General features: G+C 34.8%; 1 protein-coding gene and 1 pseudogene across 1 annotated transcript; both read left to right on the top strand.

Annotated features, from left to right (window-relative positions):
• The first annotated feature begins 9,198 nt into the window (after window positions 1-9,198).
• On the top strand, window positions 9,199-10,366 carry LOC149793728 (ryncolin-1 pseudogene; annotated as a pseudogene).
• A 1,903-nt stretch (window positions 10,367-12,269) lies between these two features.
• LOC149793727 (uncharacterized) lies at window positions 12,270-21,394 on the top strand. The gene is made up of 2 exons (XM_089967724.1): window positions 12,270-17,790; window positions 20,899-21,394. The coding sequence occupies exons 1-2, from the start codon at window positions 17,656-17,658 to the stop codon at window positions 21,073-21,075; spliced, it is 312 nt and encodes a 103-aa protein (XP_089823850.1). The 5' UTR covers window positions 12,270-17,655; the 3' UTR covers window positions 21,076-21,394.
• Window positions 21,395-25,355: the final 3,961 nt, after the last annotated feature.

The following is a 25,355-nucleotide window of genomic DNA, read 5'->3' as shown; positions in this document are numbered from 1 at the left end:
CAAAATGTCACCATGTCCAATATCTCACTACGTGACTACTTTACTTGCAACTGTATTAACGAACTCCCTAAAATAATCATTTCCCTGTCATTGTTAGTGCAGCAATTTACTTACTACTAATTAAATGAGAACAATATGGAAGACATCAGGTCATGATTATAACAAGTTGACAATACATTACTAATGTAAGCATTATTCAACAGAATAAGTACTGAGAGACACCTGAATCACAGAGCTGTAGAAACAGATTCACAAGAACAGAAGAAAGATATTTAGAAGCTTCATACGTGTTTAACAGAGATTCGGTATTCTATCTACTACTAAGTCATTCAATCAACGTGACGAAGATTAATTAGCATAATATTCAATGATATATATATATATATATATATATATATATATATATATATATATATATATATATATATATATATATATATATATATATATATATCCCATGGAATTCAGGATAAATAGAGATAAATTTAATTGGAGAACGACCAGCAGAAAATAAAATTAAAAAAATAAAAATTTAAAAATAACGACAAAACGTAAAAGGTGTCTCTTTTAATGTGAACTTCGATTGATGAATCAATAGATGGAGGAAGATGAATGATTATAATACACGGTTTAATGGCCTTGACAAACATCGTCGTAGGAAATACTACACTTTGCAAAGTTTTCAAGCAGCAGAAAGTTAGAATCGAAAAGATATAGCCCTAAACCTAATGAAGATGACTGAATTCATGGCTAGATCTATAGAAACAACATTCAGTCTATACATTCATTTTTAGACTGGATTGATGTAGTCAAAATGAAAAAGGATGCCACATTCAAACAATTAACATCACATTAAAAGCCACCAAAGTAAAGCACAAATATCATGATTGGTTATCTAGGTTAATTATCGAATTATCAATGATATAAGAGAACGGCACGATACGGGATGATTTAATGTTTCGATACAATTTACTTTTGTGACATTTGTAACTGTTTGAACATATCTGACCATCACGCAAGTCTGATTGAGCAAATCATCACATCAGGTTAACACTTTTGTCAAGAAAGTAAGCGGAAATAACTTTAAAGAGACGCTATTTGAGGTCAACTTTATTGTGTTTTATTGACAACTGCTATCATTATCCCGTCTTGTCTCTATTGCCATTGACCAGCAGATGGAACTGTGACCCGCATACATTGCCCTTTAAATACAGTTACATAGGAGTGCTACCTGTTGGCCGAATGCAACACTTGCAGTAGGCAGCTTGGTATAGCCATTCTATTTGCAGGTGGATCTCTAACAGATTTCCTTCCGTTCCAGTACCTAATGTGCATCCCAGTGATACATCTTTCCACATCTATGACCAGCTCAAGTAAAGTTTGCAAGGCGCATCCGGATAGTCTTTGAAAAGTTACAGGGCCTTGCATTGCTGACGATTAATATGACAGTCTATGCCACAGTCCAAAACTGGAGCCTATAGTGTGTTGGAGGTGAATTTGGGTCTAGTCGTGGACACTGAGCCAGTACAGCTAATTTAAGTGCTTGTTTACAAGATAAAAAAAAATATTTATATGTCTGAATATTCTGATAGATCCAAATCAAAGAAGCAAAGAAAATAATCATCATGGAGAAAATGGGACTTGCTAGATTGATTGACAATCTGCCGAACTATGAAGTGTAGGTGGCCCCTAATATCATATATAAGCATGCCCAGATATAAATAGAACAGGGAGAACCTGACATCCACTCACTATTTTGATGTGTGGCATGTTGCTATAATTGTGTTCGTAGCATATTGTTTACTACACCAACTGATAATGAAAGAACCCTATTAATTTTACAGACCTACAGCACATCAGACAGAAAAATATGTTTTAACTTGTTTAATTCAATGAGTGAAATAATAAAAATGAATTGACTGCCAGGGAAAGAGAATTTTAGGATCTGAATAACAGAATTTACAGCATTTCGAAAAACGTGTATTGGTGTTTCCATCCCGAATTTCAAGATTTTAATAAGTACTTGAAATTCGTTTAACTTATCAATACAATATTTGTGACCGATAAACATTTTGATATCGGAGGTGAACGAGAATACTGGGTTGAATACTGCTGTGTACATAAATGATGCAGCAGAATTTGTGATTCAGATATTCAAAATGTAAACATCTTAGGTATTTATTGTGCCAATAATACTTCACAATATGTAGGGAAAATGCACAATAACACAAAATATTATTATGACTCTAAGAAACAGACAAACCAATGCAAACCAATTTAGGAAATTTCAACAAATAATGTATTTCTTTATAATACACAGGACATTTTAAATATAACTTAATGTTGTGAATTAACATCCAAATAATTCTAACATTTCCATCATAAGTCCAAAAGTATAGAGTGCCTTGAATGAATTCCAGGTTTTTAATGAACAGACGTATCCATAGTGTTTAATAAGCTGATATGTCAGCAGTCTTGATGTATCACAATGGTATAATCTTAATAACTTTGAATGAATTCACTATATTCCAATATAATGATTTAGTCTAAAATGTCAATGAACACGTAGTAATTCCAATGAATAATATAAATACAAAATTCCTCTCAAATTATATCTCAAGACCACTAAAATATTCTTACTAGACGGATGATAAAATAGCAAAGACCAATTTGTTTACTTCAGAACCTTATATAAAAGTCTAAGACGCAAAAATATGCCCAGGATGTTGATCATTTTCAATGGAAATTTCCACCACATTCGTAAACATATTCAGGTCTATTCGCATAACCTTTAGCAACTAACGAGACCAAAAAAATTTCCAAGGCGAAAAACAGCGTACGAAACTCAAATCTAACTAAACATTGTGTTTAAAATTAAATTGAAGATTATCTAAAAGTAAAATCTACAATACTGGACATGAGCTAGCTATATAACGTGCTGCTTACAAACGACAGTGGCAATATACAGTCACGGACAAAAATTAAATACACATTATAGATATATATAATATAAATCCATATCTTACTTGCTAATCACGGTGTACGTGTAAACCCTTTATTTCACGTGCTCTTTGTTTCTCGGGTATTAGTGTATCTATTAAACCATAACAAGTATGATCACTATGAGTAGACTCATACAAAGGAAAAGGACCGTCCAGATTGTTAAATATAGCTAGCGACGAAATGTTGCTTTCTCAATCGTTCAGTCAAGAAGTCAAGTGTTTAGTTTTTACCGATGTTTTTCATTTTTTCTTTATTTCCTTCATGGCTAATGTATTTATTTAGCATAACGATCAAATAACTTGTATATATTTTTTTTTATTATTTTAAAACGCGAAATCTTTGCTTATTGATTTTCCTGTAGTAATTGCTACTGAGGCTATATGCTTCATTCAAGAGGAACAAACTTTGATACTGCTTCTAGTATTTATATCACATGCGGACTCAAGACCATCTTTTTTGTTTTACTCTCAAATGACTAAAACATAGTTCTCTTCCATAGTTTGTTCATTTGTTTCTTTAAACGCTGTAAATTTAAGGCAATGATTTTTGCCTAATGTCTTTTTAGAGTGGAAGTGTTGAATGGTTTCCCCGGTCGAAATGCTAAAATCAAAGCCAAAATAGTTTAAATTGTCAATACTCAAATTGACAAATATTGTGAACGATCTTGCGTTATTTTTTTAATGACGAATCTCCTCCATCTATAGGGTATAAGATGTATTCAGCACATTATACAGGAGCAAAAATAGATCCATAAAATGCAGCAAATTAATTTATTTATTTATTTGTTTTGTGTTATTCAGCTACAAAATTATCATTTAACGCATGTTTCACTTGAAATACATTATCTCGTCTACTAATAGCAAATATACATTTAAATAAATCAGTTAATATAATTTAGCTAGGATACTAATGGAAAAAGTACAATGCAAACATCGTAAAGCAATTTAACAATATTGGTATTTTCAGTTTGATTAACACTCTTGTTTGCTTTCGACAACTCATTTTTACTTACAATGTAATACTTTTTCCGTCTTTGATTCTATTTTGAATATCTCTTTTTCCTTTCTGTTGCATTAAAGCTGGCACTTAATGCAAACGTCTGTTACCCACTTGTGTCTTGAGTGTACCTGTATCTACTAAAATCCTTCCTTTCAACTCATTTAAATGTTTCCTCGTTTGTATACTGCTGTTGTCCATTTTGTCAATACTATAATGCACCACGCTGACATTAAGACACAACATCCCGATCAGTTGCATACGGTTTAGACTGCCAATTTCATGTTGTGTACAATTCTTTGAATTTAACATCTTATATCGTTTGGATTTCATGAATTTAGTTTAAAACCAATGGACAGATTAATGTCATAGATATAAGCATTAATTCATTCACTTCAATTTCTATTTTTTCAAAGTCTCCTTTCTGCTGCCTGGCAATTGTGCTGTTGTTGGTGTTTGCTAAGATATCGTTTTATCCAGGCCAGTAATTTAAACGCTGAAATCATTCCTCTTTTCCCATAACTTGATTCTTCTGTTCAAGTTGAGATTACAAGTGTCAGAATTTTCCGATATTTTGGAATTCATTTTTTATTATTTCTTCGACAAGAACGTATCTCTCTGTTTATCTTCGATTTCATGGGATATATATCATCGAACGTAAAGCGAATCTCCTGATGATTGTCTTGTCTATTCAATGACTTGAAAATTAGTAGATAACGTTCTGAATTTCTATCTTGACACGTCTACAGCTTCTAAAATTGTTCTGCTCTGGTGAATCTCTTTCTACAGCTATGGAATTTTGGTGGCTTTTCTTGTTATTCTGTTCAATAATGATTAGTAATGTATTGTCCAATTGTTCCCTTCATCCTTTGATGTCGTTCAAATTGTTCTCTCTAAACTATTAGTAAGTAAAGTGTTGAAGTGGTAAAATTAAGAGCATGGTTTATTTGGGGGAGTTCTTGTTGATGCAGTTGTGAGTGAAGTAGTCATGTAGTGAGGTAAAGGACGATCTAATTTCTTCCTTTATTTTACACTAAGAAATAAGGAATGTGGTTCTGTGGTAAGGTGTATTAAACTGTGGTGGCTTTGCCTTGTTTTTGATACAGTAGTGAGGAAAGTAGTCCAGCATTATTTGTTGGGTTTGCTGGGTAGGATGTGGCTGGATTGGGGTATTTAAAAAAATCAAGTGACTCATTTTGTAAATGTCTAGTAGAATTAAAGAAATAGAAACAATGACCTGCCTGTGTTTTCATGGCATCATTTATGATTCTGATAATTAAGTTGCCCATTTTTATTTCTAGTATGGTGACCAACGCAGTTTCTTTGGACTTCAAAAGTTTATACCAATCAAACAATTGCTTCAAAATAAGTTTTAAAATCTAGATAGCAGAAATAAAATAAACACTTGCGCACTCGTTTCCTCCAGAATCATCTGTAATTTAATCCTATGTACATTCATATACTACACTGATGCCTACAGTGACGAAACTATTTCTGTCAGCCACATCATTGTCACTTTGACTTACGTTTGATAATAAAACTTCTTTCAATATGCATCTTATTTGACTACCTTACATACAATTTCCATGACAACAGGACCTGTCATTAGAAATAGATGTAGACCAATGTTTTATTCCCTATAACGACACACGCACACGAATGAAGTGGCCCTAGTGTTTGCTATTATTTGGACACTCACCCCATCCAGAAAAATTAAAAGGTACGTCCCATGCACTTGTGATATTCTTCGCTGAGTGAGGAGTTCAAAACCAACGAGGTTCCCAAAAGTTCACAATTTCTGCATATGCAGATGATAAAATCTGAATAACAGAGCGAAACATACTTTTTTGTTTGTCGTGTGCAAAAGATCTCATAGCCAATATAATACATGATTCATACACAATGCACTGTTGCATACAAGAATGAATACAAATACAAATGTGCACATAAATCCTCGGGAATAGACAGACGGACAGAAATAGAACTCTACAGCGAGAGAACATAATCTAAGTTGAAATGCATTATCAGCATATTTAACTAGGTGTTTTAGAGTTCTTATATCTTCATTTGTTGTGTAATTGAAGTAATTGGTACATACTTGGTTTCTGCCAGTAATAAGAATCAAAATAAATTAAAATGAAATATGTCATTTAGTCTCTGGTTACAAAACAAGATAAATGGACTGAATAAGGATAATGCCAGACATCTTCAAGACCAGGAAGTCATTAAAATAGTTCTCACATTGAAATCTCAGTTTTTATAATTCTTTCTTTTAACATCAGTAAGCATTAATTGCTATATTTTTTAACAATTTAATAATTTGTGTTTAGTACTTTGAACCAATGCTTAATGATACACACGTATATAATTAAATAAAGAGCATGTGGACCCAATTATCCATTTTCAAAGATATCGTTAGAAGGATGTATAACATCAAGTATCTACATGCATTATTTTCTATGTTCCCGTCCTATTCTATCTACTTTAAAAAAAAACAGGCATATAATAATATTGGAGATTCAAATTGACCAAATAAATAAACCATTATATTCACCAGACATTCTAGAATGTTAGTATTATTCAGAAATAATGTGGCGCACACCTCTGCTCTTGCAAAGTCTGACTGTATGCCCTGAAGTCGGAGAGGCATTCATCATTATTCAAAATGGAATAAAAACTTCAGTAGCTTCAGGTACGTAATTATTTCCTGTGATGCTATTATGGACGTGTCACACAAAAACCACTCACTTAGTATCAATCAAATCAGTTGCTACAACTCAGTAAACTATATCGACTTAAAAACCATGAATGATCACATTTCTTTTAGAATTTGTACATGAACTTTGTATTGGAGAATTTTATTTATCTATAATCACCTACCGTACCTTAACTGTCAAACAATCCCTAAGATAATGTTCGTGTCAGCAATGTATTACCATATTAGAGTGAGCAATAAATAGAATTATATAATTCTTGCCATACAAGCAAGAGTTAATTTTATGTAGCCAATGAAATATGTAGAAAGTCTTTTATGCAGTCACCTACGGGGTCCTATGACAAACTTGGTTTGCCCAGGTACATGCATTGTGATAGTTCGGCAATTCCATCATGCCTTGCACGCTCATGTTATAGACAAGGGATAGTCATCTGATTCATTCCATGTCACCAATGGAGTCACGCAAGGTTGTGTCTTGGCCCCAATCCTCTTGAGTATGACGTTCACTGCTATGCTTACTTATGCTTCCTGTGACCATGACACTGGGATTGTATCCGATACCACACTGATGGCAAGATCTTGTTTCTGTGGAGACTGCAAGCGAGGACGAAGACACAGAAAATTACTGCTCGTGTTCTACTATTTGCCGACGACTGTTACCGGAATGCATAAAATGAGTCTACATGAAAACGGGTATGGATCATTTGTTCTTCTAATTATTGCAATTATTATATTGTTTGGTTTGTGCTGTGAGTAATGCAGACCTAAATTAACAAGGGAAGATGGTGGTTTTATGTTACAGTCCTAATCAATGATAAAACCAACACTATAATTGCTAAAGAAAGTGTGGTCTTTGGCAGACTACAAGCAAACGTGTGGGAGCGAATTCAACAAATAACCTGACGGTCTACAAAGCCGCTGTGTTGCTAACCTTGTTCTATGTTTGCTTAAACGCTATGTTAAGAAGCTCAATCATTTTTACTTTGGCTGCTGCGGAAACTGATTAGGATAAGATGGAAGGACATGGTTTCTGACACTGAGCTTATCACAAGGGCAAACACTCCAAGTATTCACATTCTGCCAGGATGTTAGGATGTCAGAAGAGCGACTACTTAAGAAGCTTTTCTACGTTGAGCTGAAGGAGGGAAAGTGATCTCAGGGTTGTCAAAAGAAACGCCTCATAGATGCCGTCAAGACATCCTTGAAGCACTTCACCTCTGACCATGAGCCTTGGGATGATCCGGATCCGGATCACCCCACTGGCACAGTTTCATCCTTATTTGTGCCAAGGACTTTGAACTGAGGAAAATCGAAGAGGCTTATGCTCCAAATTTTAAAAAATCCCTTGTAATGGACTTTCCAGTAGATAGCATCTGCAGCAGTAGGTATATAATCAAAATATTAGCAGCCGGTATCTTTGTCATTTATAATGTATTTACACTTCTCGTGAGTGGACAGCAAAATGAACATTATTTTTCTTTTGTTTTAAATGATTGCAATACCTCAATCGCAATGCATGTTAAAAATGATGTATATGAGATATAAACTATGAAAGAGTTCACCAGCAGCAGATGGAGATTTTAACTATTCACGTTTCGTTTTGATTATATTATTAGCCCAAAGTTGCTAATATTACATGTCCAAATAAGGCATAAATGAACTAGGCGACATATTGTATTTCAAAACCTAGTCAATATTTTCTTTCCCATCATTTATCTTATAACACTAAAAAGTTGCCGCTTGTGAAATTCACAGTCTCTCTCCAAGTTCCATATTGCGCTCCAAATCTAATGTATTTAAATAGGAGTGATTTGGAACGGAACTTAATATTATATAACAAACAAACTTTTCATACTAAGTATTTTAGGCAGGCTTACAGATAGTACAGATAGCTCTGTAGGTTTAAGTTCGAAGAAAATATGAAATTATTAGTTATGGTATACATTGAACTAGTTTTTAGCTGCAGTGTTTAGTTATGTTATTTTTGGATGCCAAAATTGAAATTCCTATTTGAGTTTCACTATATACGCAGTGAGGTTAATTTGTGCAGCTCACTGTATTAGTTTGGCTGCAATTCGCCTCATTGGAGGAAAATTGCTTTCTCGTCTAGAAAAATAATCTATTCGGATGAATTTATAGTGGATTGTTTACATCCGTTTTATAATTCTTACCCAATGAAATCAAAGCGTCGAACTTGATAATTATTATTCAAGCCCCACCCCATTTTTGTGTATTGCCACTTATGTATCTTATATATGTGGACAGTACTCTTAAACATTTCCATATCCAGCTATACGCTAGAACAATCCTTAACTGAGAATGTTTTGTTCAGTGTTCTTTACCATGACAATGGTTCGTTTATTCTTCGCTTTCCTGACGTTCTCTGAATTTTTTACATGCGGACATTCTCCAATTAATTGTGGAAATGTCACTTCATTTACATGCCAAAATGTCTGTTTTGGAAAACCAATTGACTGCCAAATGGGTTTTACAAAGACTGGAGGCTACATTATTTATCCCAAAGGACATCCTAATGGTATCTACGTTCGATGTGACATGCGTACAGCCGGTGGAAGATGGACTGTCATTCAGAGAAGAATCAGTGGAGATGTTGATTTCTTTCGTGAGTGGATTGATTATAAAGAGGGTTTTGGTGATCCAAATGGAAACATGTGGCTTGGAAATGACAATATACATGACCTCACGGCTCAGGCCGATTACCAGCTGCATATAAACTTGGCTGTTTCAAATACAAATACCAGCTTTGCCATGTATGATACTTTCTCAGTTGGAGACGAAAGTAGTGGATATCTTCTCATCGTAAAAGGCTACAGTGGAGCAGCAGGCGAGTCTTTCTATGTTCATTCTGGTATGAAATTTAGTACCAAGGATTGGGACAACGACAAATCCAATTCGAGTTGTGCCAGTTCTTACAAAGGCGGTTGGTGGTACAATAGTTGCCATCATTCACACTTAAATGGAATCTACGGATCCACCAATTTTGGTGAAGGAATAAGTTGGGGTACATTTGCCGGATATCATTCATCCTTGATATATGCAGACATGAAAATAAGGAGAAAAGTTTCACAGTAAGAGTGATACAAAATTATTAAGATATTGCGAGAATAAAAAATATTTGTACAAATATAGTACTGCAAAATGAGCTAGGTCCATATTGATTCATGTTGTTTGCGACTTTCCCAATACACCACTTTAGTTATATCGATATTCCTTCTTCATAAAGGGACGCAGGTATGATCAATTTGTAGAACCTTTTACATTTGCTGTCTCTATTGCATTTGAAACGGATGCAGTTGTAATTCTTTTGTTAGTCTGAATGGAGAACATTGTCTTCTCAGTAGCTATTATATTTCCTTCCTTTTCCATACCTCATGTGCATCCCCGTGATACATCTTTCCACATATATGGAAAGCTTAGGAAAAGCTTACATGACACATCAGAATAGTCTTTGAAAAAAACTATAGGACCTTGGATTGCTGATGGTAGATGTGACAGTCCATGCCACAGTCCAAGTTTTGGAACCTATAGTGTGTTAGAGGTGAATTCCGATGTAGTCGTGGTCATCGAGCCAGTAGAGGTAATTTAAGAGCTTGTTTACAAGATAAAAATTAAAATATTTATATGTGTGAATATTTTTGTAGATTCTTCAGTTCTGGAAAGTTGTATATTTTCATGCATTGGCAAGGATCCATTTTTATGGGACACGAGAAAATAAGCATACAGTTACTTCTGTATATTTCGTGCATTTGCTCTGTAAATGCAAATAGTTGCAAATACGTTTAAGCAATGTATTGGTGACATGATATCAAGAGAAACTGATGTAATGCATGTTAATGCTGACCAGATAATTCGTTTTTCCCAGATCAAAGAAGTACCTTCCATAATCTACATCGGAAAGCGGGACTTGCTAGATTGAAGTGGAGGTTGACGTTATTGTCACATACAGCCATCTGTAGATAGAAATGGAACAGGAAGAACATGAGAACCACTCAGTATTTTGATGTGTGGCATGTTCATAGTTTTATATATAGCATAATGTTTACTACAACAAATTATATCATTTGATAAGAGAAGAACCCATTACTTTTACAGGAAAAACAAACATAGATCTACAAAAAGTCTGACAGAAACATATATTTTGTATTTGTTTAATTCCATTTGTGAAGAAATAAAAATAGAATTGATTGCCAGGGAAAGATAATTTGCGGATGTGAAGAATGGATTTGGAGCACTCCAAAGGCATGTGCTGGTGCTTCCATCCCATTTAACTCAGTAATACTATGCAATATCAATGACAGATAAACATTTGCTATCGGAGGTGAGTGAGACTTTTCAAACAAATAGTGGTGACCATCACTTAGCAGGCACGTACAGAGATTCTGCTCATAGAGACTGTAATCTAAACTTTAGAAACACACAAAAAACGCAAGTATTCCATCACAAGTGTTATATTAAAATAAGCATCAGCTCATCAAAGTACTAAACTTTATACCTAATAATGATGACACAGGGCACCGTTTTATCATATACGTAAGTGCAAACTGTAGAACCTAATGTTGGTGAAATAATTACCTATTGCTGATTCCAATATTTTTACACGTGTACAAATATCCTTGTATTTTTATATGTCAAAATATCAGATTTTCCATCATGCCTTTCGACGCTTAATTGTGTGTGCCTGCAGGAGTAATACATACAGAAAAATGCACTTTTTGAGCAATAACAAATAAGAAAAACGGTATTACTTTTCAGTAGTGGAAATTAATTTTCGCTGGATTTATTTCACACCGATCGCCCCACCGAGAAATTATATCTCCTTGACAAAAGTGATAAACCTAAGGATGTGCTTTGCTGAATCGATATGATAAAATAGTTTACAAAATGTAAAAATGTGCTGTAACAGATTATGTCTTCCCAATCATACCGCTCGCTAGTTCACTGATATTTATTGAATCATCATATAAAAGATCATTGTCATAGTTCGTTCTCACTTTGGTTTACGATCCTGCAAAGAATGTTTGGGTTTAATGCTGATATGTGCGTGAATGATGTACTAGCGCCTGAATGATGTACTAGTGTCTAAATGATGTACTAGTGTTTGTGATTGAAATAGTTGACTCGTTGCGATATCTCTTCCTTCTTCTTAAGACTATTGTATATTCAAAATATAAACATCTTAATTATGTATTGTGCCAAAAAGCCTGCACAATATGCACACACAAAAATAACAATAACACAAAATATTCTTACGATTCTAAGTAATTGTTATGTACATTTGATTTGCTTTGTTTGTTAGTTAGTTTTATTTTATTTTATTGCATGACATTATATTGTAATGTAACATTGTATGTTGGACTTGACCTTGTCCGAAATTGAGCTCTTTTCTGCTTGACCCAGATTTACTTTTTTATTTTATTCATTGTAAACAACTAATACGTAGCCAAATTATTCTCTATATGTATGGGTTTAAAATTAGAATTATTATTAATAGAGAAGTAAATATCTTTTTTTGGGTCTAGGTTTTAGGATTTCCAAAGCAAATTTTGAATAATCTAGGTTGTTGTTTTGTGAAAACCAGGATCGTACTAGAAAGTTCTTTTTCATTAGGCAATTATTTTAAACTAGATAATGCTAGTTATTCAAATGATTTTTTTCGCTGTATATACCAAAGTGCTCGGATAAAGACATTCACTGCAATTTGTAGTATATTCAAACCTGAAATTATATTTCTGTGATTCAACAAAAGAATGTTGGCACATAAACATACTAGGAGCTATAACAGGCACATCATTGACGTCAGTTTTTGGATTTATTTTTGACAACTACTGAAGCTTAAACAGGACTTTAAATTACTAGGACTTGTGTCTGTAATTCTTGGATTATTTTGGGATTTAATTCGCAATACTGAAATTTCTTTTTTCTCATTTTCATTTTGTATTCCAGGGAAAAAAATTATTTGTTAAATTTTACAAACTTCTTGTCTTTCACTCTTTCCTGCTTTTTACTTTAAGAGTATAGCTCGTAACATAACAGAGAAAGCAATACCAAACAATTTAGTAAACTTCAACAAATAAGGTATTTCCCTTGAATAAAAAGCCAACATTTAAAAGGAACTTGTGGTGTTGTGAATTAAATCCCAAATAATCCTGAAAGTTCTTTCATAAGTCCAAATGTATTGAATGCTTTGAATGAATTCCAGGTTTTTAATGTACTGATGTATCAATAGTGTTTATTGATCTGATATATCAGCAGTCTTGTAGTATCACAATGGTATAATCTAATCCAGAATATCTTTAAAAGAATTCACACTAATTCCAACATAAAGCCTGAGTCGAAAATGTCAGTGTGGATATAATTTCATTTAATAATTTAAATATATACTGTGTCTCAAATTATATCTGAATACCACTAAAGTGATTCCAATAGACCGATGATAAAATAGGACAGAACAATTTGTTTTCTCTCTAAGACTCAATAAGATGACCAGGATGTGAATCATTTCAATGGAAAGTTCCAGCAAATTCGTCAAGATATTCAAGTCTTCATACATAACATATAGCATCTAACCTAACCGAATATAATTTCCAAGGCCAAAAACAATGTTCTAAACTCATATCTAACTAAACATTTTGTTTACAAATAATCATTATCTAAAAATATAATCTACAATACTGGACCAATTTTAGCTATATAATGTGTTGCTTACAAATGATAGTAGCAATCTAAAATCATGGACAAATGTTCAATACACAATATAGATATGCATAATATGTATTCGGATCTTACTTGCTAATCACAAAGTTCGTATAAATCATTCATTTAACGTGGGATTTGATTCTCAAGTATTAGAGTATCGTTTAAACCATATAAACTATGATCACTATGAGTAGATGAATATGAAGAAAAAGGACCGTCCAGAATGTTCTAAACAGTAAACTTCATACCTGATAATGATGACAAAGATATTAATAGCGTTATAAAAGGGCACCGTTTTATTATATACGTAAGTGCGAACTGTACAGCGTATTAGTGAAATAATTACCTTTGAAATTCCATTGTTTTCACATGTGTAAAAATATCCCTTTAGTTTTATATATGAAAATTAAAGATTTGCCATGATGTAATTCGACGCTCGAGTGTCTGTACCTGCAGATGTTATACATGCAGGAACTTAAAAGCACTTTTTGAGCAATTACAAGTATGTAAAAGCTGTATTACATTTCAGAAGTGGAAATTAATTTTCGCTCCAAAGGACATGTGACACCTGTCGCGCCATAAAATAAGTTTTTTCTCCTTACTTTCCTAACAACAGTGTTAAACCTGATGTGATACTTTGTTGATTCGGACCTGCTCGTGATCTGATATGTTCAAATAGGTTACAAAATGTACCGCGACAGATTATGTCTTCGCAATCATTGAGCTCTCTAAGTCACTGATATTTATAGGATCATGTTATAGAAGCGAATCATGATCTTTGGGCTTCACTTTGGTTTACTAACCTGCAAACGTTGTTAGGGGTTAATGCTGCTATATGCATGAATGATGTGCTGGTGTTTGTGATTTAGATATTTGACTCGGTGCAATGTGTCTTCCTTCTTGTTAATGTTAAGTATTTTGTAAATATATCTTTTGGTATTTTTTATGCCATAAAACCTACAAAACATGTGACGAAAATGCACCTGATACAAAATACTGTTCAAGTCGTCACAGAATCGTACATTTGAAAAATGTGTTCATCTTTATTTGTAGCTTCTTGATTAAATCATTTTGTTTGTTCCTCCCAAACATTTAGCATAAGCCATATATTCTTTTTTCCCACAAAACAATATCCCCGCACACCAAAAAAGGACTTTTAAAGGGTATGTCTGCAGTCCATAGGTCCTCCGTAGGAACAAAAAGTGAACACTTAAGATGTCGTGCATAATTTCCTTAAACGGATAAAATAATAAAAATATTGCTATGACATTCTAGAATGTATGGAGCCCGTGAAGAGACAGACTTCACATTTATTTTATTCTGAGGTTTCGATTTACTAATCCGACATCTCGGTTTACTAATCCAAAATCCCAAGATCTTGGTTTACTAGTCCGGTATCTCGGTTTAGTAATCCAAGATCTCGATGTAGTCATCAGAGATCTCGATTTAGTAATCCTAGATCTCGGTTTATATAATAAGATTTAAATTGATGAATTTGTGATATGGCTTCCTCGTTATGGATGCGATTATTGTGGATAGACTGCTATAGGTTGGAGGCGAAATATTCATGCATCTGAGGTTTGTTTTAACTGTAGATGTTTATTATAAGGGCGTTTATTACAATTAAAATAAAATACCACTCCTGAAGTGACGAAGTGCAAACGTCGATGTGATGGATAAAAAATATACTTTGTTGTATCATGTAAGCCAAGCCTTCTCACTATCGGTGATCCAGTAGGAAGGCTCCACAGTATATCTCTACAGTATATAAGTGTCCATGATTACTACGTTTGTGATAATGCATTCATAATACCTGCTTGGGCAAAAAATCGCTATATTTGTTTTGTCACGGCAGCTGAGTGCTTGTCAACTGGTCCGTCTGCACGTCCATCATTCATTATAATCTCTTGAAATTCCAAGTTAGAGTTTGTTGTTAGGTTCCCTAGGGCTTGTTCAAAGTAGGTGGATTTCGGATCCAGGTTCGAACTTAGGGACCCTTGTTCAGGATAAAAAAATCTAAAGATTACTTGTCTTAGTTAATATAGAAAAGTCTACATTGCGATGGCTTTGTTTTCAAATTAGAACACCGATCCGATGGCCTAGCGGTTAGAGCATCCAGCTCATATGCGGAAGGTCGCGGGTTCGAACCCAGTCCGGGTTATATCAAAGACTTGTAAAAACGGTCGTAACAGCTACACAACTAGGCGCTCAGCATTAAGTTTAATCTTAGGACTGGTCGGCCTAGTGTCAGAATAATGTGACTGGGTGAGACATGATGCTACATGTCTGCGGCATGATGCCCCAGTTATAGACATCACTATAAACTGCCACACTACAAACATACTAGCAACATGACTGAAACATTGTTAAAGCTACGTTAAAAATACAAAACACAGACATATTCACAAATTAGATGAGGTATATATGGCTTAAACAATTAGGTCATGGTTTTTACTTGACCTTTCATGTAATTCATTGAGTAAGCATAAAAATCAAGCGGTCAAAATATGTTTGCAGAGTTCGAATCGAAATTTTCAAGATGATACGGCACTCGGAAACTAATGAAAGTATGTTTCTGTGGGGATAGTGGTCTTTTGAAAACGGAGTATTCAACGGCAATAGGGTAGGATTATTCTTTAGGAAAACCAGGACTTCACCACGTCCTGCAAAGTTGATTAGAAGTTAAAGGTCATGGAAAAGTGACTTTAATAAACTGTTTAGCAAATGGTTTCTATAGGTATCACTCCACTACTTAAGTTCCATACATGTTTTCCTCATTTTCAACAGTGTAATGAAAGTTGTCAAATATATAGAACTTCGGATGCACCAAGACTATTTTACTTGTGTTAGGGACTAAATTGGACACACCCTGTATAAATATCGGTATAGGTTACGTGGCATCTTATATAAATAGCTACATCTGACTTACATCACTGGACTTTCAACTGCGAGAAACCTTTCAAAACCGGTTAAAAAACACTTGGTTGCTTGATCTTCCTATGTACAATCCATGGGCTGAACTAAAACAAACATTGTATTTTCTGTTTAAGCTTTATTACCGCTTTCAATTCAATGCAAGTCAAATTGTTCACTGTTTAGCAGATCGCCAGGAAAAATAGCATTAAAAAATGTAATTATTTTTTTAAAGATTACAATAGGACGTATCAAAAGGCTAAATGGCTCAGTCTTTATAGTGATGTTGTATCTCAGTAAGAACCCGAGTTCAGTGACTGCAGAAATATCCACTTTTATTATCGGGTTAGAAACTGGAACTTCAACTAAAAGTAACATTACAAACGGAAAAACTAACACTTTGGCAAGGTTAGTGTATCCGTCATCGGTCTACAAGGATAAAGGTCCTATAAACGATAATTGTAATACACCTACTAATTGCAGGGCCTGACCTCCAGGAAGAAAAGCTAGTATTTTGCGATCACTCTCCATTATCATCGGTTACGTTTCTAATTCATATAATTTCATGAATGTGACATTTAGTGGAATCAGAAAACATGACCAGACGATTTATTGTATCTTAGTAAGAACCACAGTTTAATGACTGCCGAAAGCTACATATTTGTATGGAGGAAGTGGGGTTAAAAAGTTACTAATTTTACATAAAGTTAAGCTGTATACAAGGCATTTAATTGAGCTGTACTTCTATATGGGCTTCACGTATGACGAAATAAACGTAGATTTTGTCAAAAAAGCACAATATCAAGATCTCACGGAAATTACGTGAAGTTAAATTGACAAGGAGTACAGGCTATTCTGATTTAGATATTGTGCTTTCATCTATTTAATGTTAGTTATCAACGTTTGAACAGATGCATGGATACAGATGGATGTGTCAAAAGTGCCTTTTAAATGGTTTGAAAGGGAAGAATGAACAAATTAGACTGATGCTTAAGATACTGGATCCACAAGGAGTTGAGTTAAGACAAAGACGATGCTTACGACGCTTACAATACTTCTCCAAAGGTCCATACTACTGCTGGCACATTGACTCAAATGACAAACATAAACCTTATTGACCCAAAAGTAATTGCAAAATATTTTCTGGATGCTGCTGAAGAACATGGAGGATATCCAACGGTTATGCGTGCCGATATGGGTACAGAACACGTCAGAGTTGCCGCGATGCAAAGGTTGCTTCGACGATTGATGGCCTGGATACAGAAAATGATTGAACTTTCATATATGGCAAAATCACTCTGAACACCAAGATGGAGTCATGGTGGGGAAATGAGTGCTGTCAAATTTGGATGGAAGAACTAAAGGTTCTTCGAGAGAGTGGGTTATTCTCAAGGAATGCATTAGACATCATCCTCGTACAAATTAGCCTTATGAGGCTATTGCAGGTACAGTATATGTATGTATGTATGTATGTATGTATGTATGTATGTATGTATGTATGTATGTATGTATGTATGTATGCATGCATGCATGCATGCATGCATGTATGTATGTTGTTGTTGTTGTAGGGTGTAACGTCATTTGTCAGCACACGATAGGCAATACATGGCGGCCAGTATTAATGGTGGAGGAAGAACCCGGAAAAACCCCGGAAAGAACCACCGACCCACGAGACGCTACTGGCAAGCTTTCACACATACCCACGTTGATGTATTTATGGATGGATGGATGGATGGATGGATGGGTGTATGTATGTATGTATGATGCCAAGTCTGTACAACTTGTAGAATAACCCGATGTGCCAAACTGTGTTGAAGGCTTTAGCATTATCAAGAAATGTAGCGTAGACAGGAGTATTTTTATCCAAATAGTAGCATATAGATTCTTTACTACAGAACGCTGCAGTGATACTACCGCAATTATTTCTAAAACCCTGTTGCAATGGATTTGGAAAAGAAATCTGCTTAGAAAATATAAGTAGTGTACTATTTATAATTTGTTCTAGAACTTTCTGAAGCACTGGAATTATAGTTATATCGCGGTAATTATTCATATCTAATTGTTCTTTCCTCCTCCTTTGAATATTGGTATTACAAAACCTTGTTTAAAGTGGCACGGGTACTTCTCGGCCTCGTACACTTTTGTGAATATAATTTCAAGTAATTGTACACTGCTTGGAGGGTCCGCAAACAGTAAATGCTCAGCAACAATACCGTCGTGGCCACATGCTTTATCTTTATTGAGAGAGCTAATTGCACTACTGATTTCGTTTCTAGTGGGAATTTTATCAACAGCTTCATCAAAGTGTGAATAGGTTTCTTTAGTCTGTTTTCTAACCTCTGCTAAGACCATCTGGTAATGTTTTTCGTCGTACAGATAATATTGTCAGGCAGTGATAAACTGGAAAAATGATTTGCTCATAACTCTCTAATAGAGTCGTGATCGCGGACAATTTTTCCGTTTGATTCGATTTCGTAAATGTAATCGCGTTTATTTCTTTTATTCCATATAAACTTATAGAAAGTAGAAATATCGATCTCTGCAGCCTTTTCAAGCTCACTAAATTGTTCTCTATCGCATATTTCTTTAGCTTTCAATAATTCTTTTGCAAACAATAACTTCGCTTTCTTATAGTTCGCATATGACATATATTCCCAGCCTATTGGCCTACCATTAGAAATTCATACCCTGCGTTTCAGCCGCATTTCCGTGTGAAACATTTTTACGTTTAGTAGTTTCCAATAAGGGTTAGCGTATCGGCAAAACCTCTTTCTGGGGAGAAATCTAGAAGCTGCTTCATGTAAAATCTTTACGGTGTCTTGAATAATAATTTCAATATCGATATTCGTCGCTAGTTCTGCTTTATGCATTTGCGTTAACAATTCATTGCGTTTTGCTTAATTGTATCTATTTGTTTGTTCTGCTGAGGCTTTCTTCCAATTTATGGAATGAATGATATGCTCGTCAGCCATTGTTGCATTATGTACTAAAGGTGTGAGCAACTCTTTTTTTACAGGAAGATGATCTGAAATGTTCAAAGGATGATCATCTATTATTTCTGTCTTAACCACTAAATCGAATTTATTTTTTTTGCAATAGTATATGGTCTATCAAAGATTTTGATTTACCATCGGTTGAGAAAAAAGTAAAATCTGGCCCTTCACAAATGGATTGACTATTAACAGATACTAAATGCCTTTCGCTCAGAAACTTTTCCAGAATAGTGCCTCTAGCGTTTGATGTTAGACAATTTGCTTTGGAACTAAACAGTGAACTTATCTGACCATTAAAGTCTCCTGCGAGTACGGGAATGCCTTCTTTGCAGAAAATATCAAACTGATCCTTTAGTTCTTCTATTGTTTCGGAGTAACTTGCAATAGGAAAAGTAGTTGATGGCCAAAAGTGCCCCGAATATAAAATATTTAAGTTTATCGTTACATTTTACCTCTATCCCTAAAACTCTGTCGCTGCCAACGGTGGACAAGGGATTAACGCGGAGTGAAATTCCTATAAAGGATTGCTATTCCCCCAAACCCCGTATGCCTTAGCCTTTCTTCGAAATTTACTGCTAGCCTTTTGTCAGAGCGTGAGAATGATTTAAACTCTGGATGTATATTATCTAGGAAATTCAGCTGCTCCGGGAGAAGCCAATGCTCAGTACGTACAGCAACATCTACCTCATTTAGCAAAGAATACAAGTAAGGTGACCCACACATGACTCCTTTTACGTTCCACGTCATCAGACGAAATGTATGGCTAGACATTTGTTGACTTAACGAAAAATAGATTTTCAACACAAGTATTGCAATCACTATATAGCAATTTACCATAATATATGTATTTTACTTACTGCTCCTTTATTTATTTACGCCAGTCCTGCTTGGTGTCCTTATCACCATAATCGTCATACCATTCTCTTGCCCATACAAAATTTGGCCAAAAACCTTCCTCTAAAACTTTCTCAAAGTCTAACTTATCTACCGTGATTAGAGCAGTAAAAGTGTCCTTTCTTCCTCCTACTCGCCAATGCTTTAATATTTGAGAGTCTATTACTTCTACCCCTTTTATTTTAGCGTGTTTTTTATACAAGTTCTCATCTCCTCTCTCGACAGATTAGAAAACAAATTACATGTAATCTCAACACCTAAAACACGGTAGAAAAGCAAGAACAAAGAACGATTAATAAAAATGAATACAAATTAAATAGTCATAATTACACTAGTTACAGTTTTACAATATGAGAGATACGGCTATTAGGTGAATGGTTCCATTCTAGAGGATGTATTTTAGGAACCTTCATATCAAAATGGTGTACATGCAAATGCAAGGCAAAATAATCACACTCCACACTTTTGTCACATTCGTCTTATGGAATTTTAACATATTTACTCCTTCTGTTTTCATAATCTTCATCGAAAATGTTTAACAGCTTTCTTTGCTTAATTTAGACGACTTTTCGAACTTTTATAATTAACGTCTACCTGAAGGAATGATATGTTATTCTGTATACCAATATCACCATGGCATAACTAATATGGTACCTATTTTTATAGGAGGATGAATTAGAAGACGTTAGGATAGTTTGTAATACACACAGTATAAGAGCAACCCGGAACAACTCTCCCGAAGGTAGGTCACTGATTCTACACTTATTGCCGGATATGGAGAATGTTGAAGATCATTTGTGTGATGCTTCAGAAGAGGAGATAGAAGTGTGCCGCATGGAATGAGGATGAAACGATCTATCCTTGTGAGGAAGAACTATTCGAATTCGTTGTCTCCATATCGAGGAAAACAACCGGAATCTATCGAAAGCAATCAGCGAGGCAATAGACTTATATTTGCGCCTACGCATCTGGCTTTTAACAGAACCGTGACCGGCTTGATGCCCGATATAACAGTTTCTGTACATCTTATTTTGTCACAAAAACCTTCCTCAAAGTATATATAAAGCAGGAACAGAGATTTATTTCGGGAAGGCGATATAAAGGTGTTTATGTTTGTTTTCATATCAGATTAATATCATTAAAGTTAAATGCTACTAATAAACATTCTTGTAATCGATTTTCACTGTAATATGCACTCAAATTACTTCGCATTTGTATTAGCTCTGTAGGCATTAGTCTTTAGAGAATAGGGTTTTTATTGTTCACAGCTGGATGTTAAGAAACATGACTAATATCGCCGTATTGAGGTCTAGTGGGTGCTAAATGGAAAGTATTTTGCTTCTTTGTCATTCAGCTCAATGCAATCATCTTGACAGTTTTTTAGTCGCTACTCCAACTGGAGTCATATCAACACGAACATTTCTCTTCTCCAGGAACACTTCTTACCATGCATTGCTAGCAAAATAAATAAATAACAATCGTCCTGATCTAGTATCCAATAGCATGGCCTTTGTAAAAGCTATAAGGCCGTGAAAGCCGTGCTATCTCCACACCGTCTGAACAGACAGTAACATCGAGGTATGGTTTCTCACTCGAACACTTCATAAGACAGGTAATCGGTCTTACATACAAAACAATGTGATGGTCCAGCATCCTGCATGATTATCATGTCCATAATGAACGAAATTTTCAAGAAAGCAGAACTTAGGAAAATATTTAATACAGTTTGCTCTAAACGAAAATGGTTTTAGTATGTCACAAAACATGATCACCCCTGCAGCCCCGTTGAAATCATGTAACGCTAAAAGTCACAATAATAAATAAAATGCTGCCATCTTTCCACAGTGCGCTGGGCTTCGGTAAAATAAATGTTTCATGAACAAAACAGAACGATACCCCACCAGTGTAACTAATACATGAAAAGTAAAATAAAACAACGTTCTTTTGGTGAATTTCTGCAAATTTATATCGATATAGCACATACATTTTACATTCAGATTCAGATCGGAACTGTGACCTTGGACTCGTTAGCGAATTGATATTAGCCACTGGGATGAGTCTCACTTTTAGAAAGCGAATTAATTGTAATCTCAGGTTACGTTGGGTTTTGCTAACGACGCTTTTCTTATTTTGGACTCGTTGTCTCGGATTGGTTATCTTATACGTTGACTCAAGTCTTCACATGACGAACTGTAATTACTTCATAATGTGTAACACGAATTACGCGCAATAGGGACATCCATTGTATTAACCATCACATGTTGCAACAAACTACCTCTGATGTAAATAATGACCATTTCGAACTGCTTTGAAGCCCGTTGGTGTTTGTACGTTATAATAAGTTAATGAGACCACAATGACTACATTACGTGTCATCACTAACGGCCGTGTAAACAATAGCTTCAGATTTTGGAAAACAAACGATATCTTCAATTTGTACATTACAATGTTGCAAGAAAAAAATAAAATTAATTAGTTTCGATGGCATAGGCAACATAAATTATAATATGACATAGGTAAAACCCATGCTAGCTGAATGGCATTGCGTGTTGTCATTGAGTTGTGAGATGTGATGCATTGTCTCGTGTGCATTCTTAGCAATTGTAATATAATGCTCTCGTGTTGCAATAAATAATCATTGATATTGTTATTCAATTAAATATAAATGTATCTACTGTGTTATGTACGTTGATATAACCAAATCATATTTTATGTGTGCACAATAACACATAATGGAGTCACAAATAACGTCATGCGAAGGAAAGGCGTAACGACTGAGGCTTCCGAATGTATTTCCTAGTCATTTCACTGCATCCTTTTATTTCTCTCCATCCCTCATTATATTTCCATGATGGACAAACTTACTTGGAAAAATGTGGAAGGAAAGAGAGAAAATATAGTTTGAGCTGGATAAAAACCTTGAACATATACTAGGCAACCTAGAGGGACCAGAGCCGTTGTAATGTTATGTTTACTACTTTCCTTGGGATTTGTGGAGTCGTACACGATACTGAAGACACAAGGATTCGACCGTAGTTGGCCAGATGGCAACTATATACTTATTACCTATATTGGCTGAATAACTATGTCTGTCTGTATGTCTGTCTGTCTGTCTCTCTCTCTCTCTCTCTGATCGTCGCAAGTCACAAGCAGAAATCAAAGGGCGTATCGGATTTGCATGATAACCAGGCTATGATGGTAAATCTGACAGACAAACTGACCAACAGCGAGAGAGATATGGAGTATAAAAACAATCTTATGGTCAGTAACAACGATACGAAAAGCACTGTAAATAATTGAACCATTGGTGATATGATGGTTCAAAGGTTAGCGTACCAGACTCGTTACCGAAGGATTGCACGTTCGATTCCTACCATCGGGTCATCCTGGGTCAGTTATAGTGGTGTGCCACTGGGCAAGGCACTTTACTCCAATTACTGAAATAACCTGCCTGTGTTGTTGTGCCACATGTAACTAACTTGTGTTGCTGTACCATAAAGCACTAAACCAAACCAAAACTTCAATTTATTGAATTACCTCTCGTTGGTTAGTCATTTCAATTAGCATATTCCTCACACGTTTAGAAGTATTTGCCGGTTATCGAATGGCAGCACTTTCACTGATCGGTACGCTATCCATACAATGCTTGTAGTGCACTCTTCATTTAAGCCAACTTTCATTTTTAAATTCTACGCGACTATAACAAATGTAAATGAAGCTCAAAAATGGAGCAAACCAAAAATTTCCAAAAGGATAGTGAGTAACTTTAACAGATGCAGAGCTACATTTCGTAGCAGGGGACCCGGGTGGCCGTATATTCTAAAGGGCCCACCTTTACCGATCACTGCCATAACACCACTATCCTCGTAGGTTCAATTCTCGGGTCCGAACAATGTAAGTATGTGAGAAGGATTGCCAGTGACTTCCCATGGGTAGGTGGTTCTTATCGAGGTTTTCCCGGGTTCTTCCTCCACCAGTTACAATGGCAGCCATGTATGGCCTATCTTGCGCTGATACATGTTAAAGCCAATACAACGACATTTCGTACCGGGCACACTGAGAATGGATGTATAAAGAACACTCCCTAATTCATTGTAGTTTCCTGTAGTCAGTCTTATCAGAGTTGGATACATAAATATGTTTATTTGTGTGGGTATAAATAAAACATATATATAGTATACTAATATCACGAATCTTAATGGAGAGGGCATGGCTTAAATGCTGCAAAAGACGTCAAACGTTGGAAATTTCTTTGGATGGTTTCAGTTTCTATTATGATCTCACAGTATCCAGATGGATATTTATTTGCACCGCTGCTCATCTGATACAGATAAATAAAACGTAAATGCATAATTTTGTTTGGTTAATCATATGTATTTTATAAATTTTCACAGGATCGATAGTCCAAGAAATGAAAAAAGAGTATAAAACTTAGTAATCTATTTCAGCTGTATAGTAATCCATGGTATGTATAAATTGTATTCCTGACCTTTTCATGATACAACATTCTTTTCTGTTTTCCCTTCAGAATGAGCAGGTATTCCAAAAACTGTAATATTAATATGATTAAAATGAAACTAGAAAACTATAAAGGGTCCTGAACAGTAACAAAGAATCTGAATCAATATTGAACATTTATGAATTAAATACAATAACATACTGATTGATATTAAAAAATAAATAATGAATGTAATGATGGTAACATCTATCTGTGAATATTATCATAATTATTACCTCTTATATCAGTTGATATTAGCATTATCAACAAAAATAATTACTGTCACACTTCTCTGAAGATATAAAATGTTCATGACATGTTCTGGATTGCTAAGCACGTTATTTGAAATGATTTGTGGGGTTTTTACATGGAGAGATCTTTCACTGTTGACAGTGTCATAGGTCAAATAATATTGTATTTATAGTTTAATGCATTTGCATGGGAAAATATGAACGAGTTTTTCGGATGGAAATACTGCAAGACTTTTGGAGTGCAGCATATCCATCCGACAAAACGAGTTCATATTTTCTCATATAAATGCAGTAACCTTTTTGTTATATGTATTATATGCTCATTTTCGTATTCTACATAAGGCTTACTTATATAAACAAAAATACACTACAAG

The sequence above is a fragment of the Sinohyriopsis cumingii genome, chromosome 8, assembly GCF_028554795.1.
Source record: "Sinohyriopsis cumingii isolate HCF-2022 chromosome 8, ASM2855479v2, whole genome shotgun sequence".
NCBI lineage: Eukaryota > Metazoa > Mollusca > Bivalvia > Unionida > Unionidae > Sinohyriopsis > Sinohyriopsis cumingii.
The sequence above is the reverse complement of the archived record's forward strand: the minus strand, read 5'-3'. Positions and strand labels throughout refer to the sequence as shown.